The sequence below is a fragment of the Penaeus monodon genome, chromosome 42, assembly GCF_015228065.2.
Source record: "Penaeus monodon isolate SGIC_2016 chromosome 42, NSTDA_Pmon_1, whole genome shotgun sequence".
Lineage (NCBI taxonomy): Eukaryota > Metazoa > Arthropoda > Malacostraca > Decapoda > Penaeidae > Penaeus > Penaeus monodon.
Genome location: NC_051427.1, coordinates 21,608,114 through 21,615,242, shown reverse-complemented (window position 1 = coordinate 21,615,242; position 7,129 = coordinate 21,608,114). Strand labels below are relative to the sequence as shown.

The 7,129-nt window shown below is 37.5% G+C and overlaps 1 protein-coding gene across 4 annotated transcripts in view; it reads right to left on the bottom strand.

Annotated features, from left to right (window-relative positions):
• LOC119599330 (upstream activation factor subunit spp27-like) overlaps positions 1 to 4,932 on the bottom strand; it is a 19,071-nt gene extending 14,139 nt beyond the window's left edge. For 3 of the 4 annotated variants that reach the window (XR_005231062.1, XM_037949084.1, XM_037949085.1), the window contains exon 1: positions 4,757 to 4,932. Coding sequence is in view for 3 of the 4 variants with exons in the window: in XM_037949084.1 (XP_037805012.1) it covers positions 4,757 to 4,799 (43 nt within the window). In the remaining variant the exon portion in view is untranslated. Of the gene's footprint in view, positions 1 to 4,044; positions 4,068 to 4,756 lie in introns of those variants that run through there. The other variant, XM_037949086.1, reaches the window with a different exon arrangement.
• Between the last annotated feature and the right edge of the window lie 2,197 nt (positions 4,933 to 7,129).

Here is a 7,129-nt window from a genome sequence, read left to right as displayed (position 1 = left end):
TGCTAACTGGTTGCACTTTTTTATTACATTATCATAATTAAGTTTGTTGTTATCACCACCATCATCATCAGCTACTACTAATTACTATTATTATGATTATTATCTTTAGCTATATTACGATCATTATCGTCTTAATATCATCACTACCATCATCATCCTAAATTTAAAATCATTATACTATCATTGCTTCATGATTATCATTGTTTTTATTACTTTTATCATCATGTTATAACTTGATTGTTAGTGACGTTCATGTAATTGCTAAAATAATAATTATTTGCTATTTCATTCCTGTTACCATTTTTCATTTTCTCATCGTTTATGATTACTAAATTTTCAGTTTTGTTATTAATGTTATCTAATGTTGTTTTCATAAGATCACACCAATAATAAAGAATAATAACAATATTAAAGATGATATCAACATCAATAACTAACAAAAAATATGGATAAATAGAAGGAAAATAATCTGTAGAAAAATAAACAAACAAATAAATATAAATAAAATAATAAAATCTCAACACTATCACAATAGGAAATAAAATTGTTAATATGATGATGACAAAAATAATTACATTAATGAAAATAAAATAATAATAAAATGACAATAATAAAATCATAATATATATAATATACTATTAAAAAAATACAATAAAACTGTATTAATCATGTTACTAAAATATATATATATATATATATATAAATAATAATAATAATTATAAAAGATATAAAAATAATATTAATATAATAAACATTTTTTAATGATAATAATATAATAATAATATAATAATATAATAATAATAATAATAATAATAATAATAATAATAATAATAATAATAACAATAATAATAACAATAATAATAATATAGAGATGATAATATAAAAAAAATAATAAAAATAGTATTATAAAAAATATATATATAAATATACACAATATTAATATAAAAAAAATATACAGAAAACAATGTATATAAAATAATAATATAAAAATGAAAAAATTATGTAATATAAAAAAATTATATAAAAATAACACGAGATAAAAAATATAGTGTAAAAAAATTACAAAAATATATAAAAAAATTATATATATAATAATAATAATATAAAATAAAAAAATATAATAATATAAGATATTCTAAAAAAATATTAATAACTAAAATATAAAATATAATAAATAATAATAATAATTAATATTAATAACAAAAAAATATAATAATTCTTTTAAATAAAATGATATGTAAAATAACATGTAAAAAATAATAATACACGAGACTAATATTATAATCATATAAAAATGATATGATATATATAACATTTATGTTATCAATATTAGTACCAATAATAAATAATAATGATAAACATATGCAACAACAACAACAATGATAAATATATACAATAATAATTATAAAAAAATAAAATAAAATAAAATAAAATAATAATAATAATAATAAAAATAATAATAATAATAATAATAATAATAAAATAATAATAATAATAATGATAATAATAATAATGATAATAATAATAATAATAAAAATCAATAATAATAATCATAATAATCATAATAACTAATAAAACAATAATAATAATAATAAAATAACTAATAATAAATACTAACATTATATTTTTTTAAATTATAGAAAACTATAAAAAAATACAACTATAAAAAAAAAAAATATTTAAAATTTGGTAAAAAGACAAAATATTATAAAAATATATATATTTAAAATAAATATAAACAAAAACAAATATATAATAATAGTAAAAAAACAAGTACAAATAATAATAGTAACAACAACAGTTTAACTAATAATAACCTAAACAATATTATAAAAACAATAATGCTAATAACAATTGCAAAATTACAAATAATGATAATGATAATGATCATTATAATAATATCATCATCTTTATGTAAACAAATATGTACGGTTTATATCATATCACTATTATTTATATATTATCATCATCATCATTATCATTATTATTACCATTATTATCATTATTATTATTGTTATTATTACCATCATTACCACTATTATGATCATCATTATCAATAACAAGAAAAATGGGAAAACCAACAATAATGACCATCACTACTTTAATAACACAACCAATTTTTAATAAAGTACTATATCCAAGCAATAATAAAATAATATAAAGTGAAATAATAAAAAAGGTAATAAATGAAATTTAAAATACCAAAATATTAAAAGCAATAAGACGAGATGACGACGACGACAACGGCAATAATTATTAATAATAAAAATAATAATAAAAATAATAATAAAAATAATAATAATAATAATAACAACAATAACAACAATAAATAAAATTAAGTATAATAAAATTTTAAAAATTATAATAATAATAATAAAAAATAAATAAAAAATAAAACAATAATGAAAACATGAAAATTCTCAAAAGATAAAGATTAATAAGGAAGCTTTATCACTAATGGTTATATACTGTTAATATTTGGGGGGAGGGTATGTCCAGGCCTGCGCATGGGTACACTTCCCTGTTGGGATGTTCGTGTGCTTGCTTGCTTACATGCGTGTGCATATGAACGCTTATGTTTGCTCGTATGCATGCCCATGCATGTGCAAACAAATGCTTGCATACATATGAATGCTTGTTTGTGTTTGTGTGTTTGTGTGTGTGTGTGTGTGTGTGTGTGTGTGTGTGTGTGTGTGTGTGTGTGTGTGTGTGTGTGTGTGTGTGTGTGTGTGTGTGTGTGTGTGTGTGTGTGTGTCTGTGCGTGCGTGTGCGTGCGTGTGTGCGCATGTGTGTGTGCGCGAGCACATGCATGCATGTACACGTATGAATGCATGCATGCATGTGCCTCTGGGCATATGAGTGCATTTGAATGCATGTACATGTATGTCTCTGGGGTAGTTTAAGTGCAGAGGAGTGCACGCATGCATGCGTGTGAGTGCACGCGTGTGGGGGCATCTGCTTGTGTTAGTACATTTGTTTGCTTATGAAGTCGAATATGTAAATATACTTAAGTGTTTAAGCACAAAAATGTGTATATACAGATGCATGTATACATGAGAAGTACCTATGCCTGTAAAGTATGTAAGCATGAAGAGCATATATGTATGTAAACACAACCATTAATGTATACACACAAAGTCTGTAAACACAATTAATATGTACATAAACAAAAATTAATATATAGAGCACTTATGCACACAATACTATTCTGTGTAATAAACTACAAGTATGCTTACATCTATCAGTACACAGGAGTATTTCTGTTATGTTTTGTTTAGAAGCTTTATCTTGAAAAATAATTTAAAATAATGACAATGTATCCTAGCACAGTGAGCAAATGCAGTCTTTGTTTACCACCAGTCCCCAATCCACACAGGTTATCCCAACGGCTTCACAACTATCACTAATATATGGGAGACGCGACGCCTGTGTTTCCGCGCACACGCACAAGACAGAAAGAAAAAAATACGGTTTCTCTCCCGTGGACTTTCCTCCCCCCCCTCCCCTCCCCCCCTGAATACTGGCCGCCCACCCAGGGGTCAATTCAAACTGGGTGCAAGCAGCCAATCCTATCCTGGCTGCAGAAAAAGACCGTTAGCAGGACTCGATATGCTTGCACCCGATTTCCGTCCGTGCGAATTCGCCTCCACAAAGACGCTCTTGTGGCGGCGCCCACGGAGCGGGAATGAAAAAGGCATCCCCACCACCTTGCCTGCGGATTCAGCTTCCCCTGAGCAGCGTGCGGTGCTTAGTAAGCCAGAGACGCGTCCACGATGCCCAAGGCCCGCCGAAGCCGAGCGTCGGGTTCGCGAGGCGTCGGGCGCCTTGGCGGCAAAAGGTCGCAACCCACCCAGCCTTCGCTTTTAAGTCGATATTTCATTCCACGCCGACTACTGGCGGCGGATCCCCTAACGAAAAATGCTCCCAGAACTCCACTTGGCCCATTAACGCCACTTTCGCCACACACTTAGGCCGACGGAGAGGCCCAAAAAGCGAAAATTTCCCCCGAGCCTATTAATGCGAGCGGGGCGAAGCGACGCTCACCCGCCATGGACGTCTGGACACTTCTCTGACATTTGTGACAAAGTGCGCCCGTGAACTCCGCTTTTTGATGCACTGGAATCCCTCTCTAGGGCGTCCTCTACACACGTAGGAGTCGTTTCTCCGCCTGGAAGGAAGCAAAAGGCCCGGATCGGGCGAAAAGGCGACCCCCCGCGCCTGGCCGGGCCGTCGCCTCAAAATGCCGGTCTCGTCCCCGCACGACGCTGAGGCCCACCTGACGCAAATAAAGGCTTCGCCAAGACACACTTTTCGCTGCAAGTAAACGCGGGGGCGCCCAGGGGGCCCGGCGGAAATGCTCACTTGCCCTGGCAGCAGCAGTCGGGGGCGAAAGGCGGCGCCAACAGTGCTTAGTATCAGCGGAGGGCCGGCGGGAAGGAACACTCACGGCGGCGTGCGGTCAGCTCGGCGAGTGCGAGTGACGCTGCTCGCCGCCCGCGCCGCAGCCGCGCGACGTGGCAACGCCGCACGCCCAGACACGGCACACGAGCGGAAGTAAACACTCGCGGCGGCGAACAGCGGCAACGTCGCACTGCATGACTCTGCCGCTCCTCGGCCGCCTCCTTCTCTCGCGATTTTCTGCCTGACGCGGCGCTAACACGGCCGGCTACTAACCTCTGTCGGTGGAGGGGACACTTAGAAGGGCCCCTGCCAGAGGACGGCCCCGAAATAGGTCTAGAACCAGCAAAAACATTACCAGATATTTTCGCCTTCAGAGTTTCCCGGCTGATCTGTGCCATGTCTCGGAGCGAAGTGCGGCTTCTCGCGGCGCCCGCGGCTCACGACGGGTCGCAGGCCGCCCCGGGCCCGAGGCCGCTCGCACGACGCCCTTGCTCGCCTTAAAACACTCTAGAATTCGCTTTCTGTGTCCACAAAGCGCCCTTTCCGCCCAAAAAAAGTTCTAGTGCAGGCGAACAGGGGCCGCGCTGCGAGAAACCCCACCGCGCCGCCACGAGCCCGGCGAGCGCCCGCCAGGCCGCCCACGGCCGCCCCGCGCCGCCCTCGCCGCCCATGTCATTCACACACGCCTATAGGCACTTTTCTCCTGAAGGAGAGGCCTGAAATGGGCTCCTTGGAGGATTTGCGGCGATTCCCATCCTTCCCGTTTTCTGTGTGGCGGAGGCGGCGGTGCCACGTGTAGCGGGGCGGCGGGCGGCGTGGGTCCCGCCGCCGCCGCTCCGCCGCTTCGCCTCTCGGGCCCCCGCCACACGAATCGAAATGGCGGAGCAAGCCTCTCCCTCCTCAACAGCGCCAAACGCTTGGAAATTACGGGAAAATACCAAATCTCGCGCCCAGCCCCGTCTGTAGCCACGCAGAGGGCGGCCAGGCCTGCTGAGGGCGTGCTCAGCTGGTCCTGGCGAGGGCAGGAGGCGCCCAGGCCCCGAAATCCCTCATAAGCCTGGGACTCTCCATTCCCACTCCTATGACGCCATGTATAAAGATGGTTTCCTTATGCCATGGCTCTGACCCCTGGCCTGGCGGGGAAGGGCCGGCCAAGTGTCACCTGTTGGATAGGGCATGGCGCTCATGCAAGGGGCATGGAAATAGGGGCAAAATGCCCTCCCCCCGGCCCGGCATTGCCTCCTGACAAACACCTTTGTTCTTTTGAAGGAGCAGCTTGAAACCTCGTTGGAGATTCCGACAATCGCCTCTTTTGCCAATGCTCCTGGGATAAACACCGGGGTTGTTATATCCTGTTTAATCTTGATTCATTCTATTCCACGGTTTGTTATTATTTATTCCGTAGAAAATATTGATCATTCGCGTGATTTTTGCAGCATCATCATTTGCATAGAGATCCGGAGATGTGCGCGTGTGGGTGTTTGAGCTTTGTTGCAATTTTTTGATGCTCGTTTACGAAAATAGTACGTTTTTTTTCTCCCCGCTTGCTCCTTATTTCTCGTGCGGGCTCTTATTTTTGACATTATTATTGATACGTTGTGAGGAGGGATGAATTGCTCGGTTATTTTGGGTATTATATACATTTGTATAGATTTCTATTTATAAGTCCTGATCCAATACGCCAGTCGGGCTGTGTTCGGCTCCCACACGCCTTTTTTATGGGTACTTTTCAAACGTGTTCTGACGCTGCATGTCACTTTCCGTTATAATCAGTTTCTTTTGAATAGTATAATGATTTATTTTTATGAGGGGGTTTGTTTAAGGATAATCTGAACAAAATTCGTGTCATTGGCTTTTATTCTGATAAGTAACAAGTAACCTGCATTCGTCGTGGAGTATATTTCTGTCATATCATTAAAATCCATAAATATCAAAAAACAGTCCAATAAACAATCTAAATACAATTTGTGCCATAACTTTGGCTCGATATATCTTAAACTGTCATCAACACACAATTTATATAATACAACCTCAAAAAGAGGAAATTTGGGATGAGAAATTGGAGACAGACAAACACAGAAGAGCACCAGAGAGGATGGAAGAGCTACAAAATAATAAATAAATGAATAACATCTGACATAAAAACAATTATCAAATTCTCATTTGGGGTGAATAAATAACAATTTTCACATACACGGGCACTGTGCACAGAGAATTAAAACAATATAAATGCAATACACTGCTTACGAATAAATAACACAATCTTACAAAATATAATACATAACACAATATATTTTGCAGATCTGATATATTTTGGCAATATAAATTACAGGAGTGCTTCAGGTCAAGAAATAAATATTTAACAAAATATAAATACATCTTTCAGTGACAAGAATCATTGAGAAAATTGAGGTTGGCGGCCATTAATTCACATCACAATCAATCTATGAAATACAACCACGAATCTGGTGAATTTTACATCGTGCAGTATTGCAGATCCCAAGCGCAACATCTGCTATTTTTTATTCTACATGGAAGGATTACTGACACAACTCATATTAAACCTCAGAACTCTCCCTCAAAAATATCCAAGATCTTGAAATTCCCTAGCTTTGAAATCCTAAAAAACATACGTTGCTTCTTCCCCCCCCCACCTCTCTCTCTCTCTCTCTCTCTCTCTCACTCTCTCCCTTTCTCTCTCTCACTCTCTCCCTTTCTCTCTCTCTCA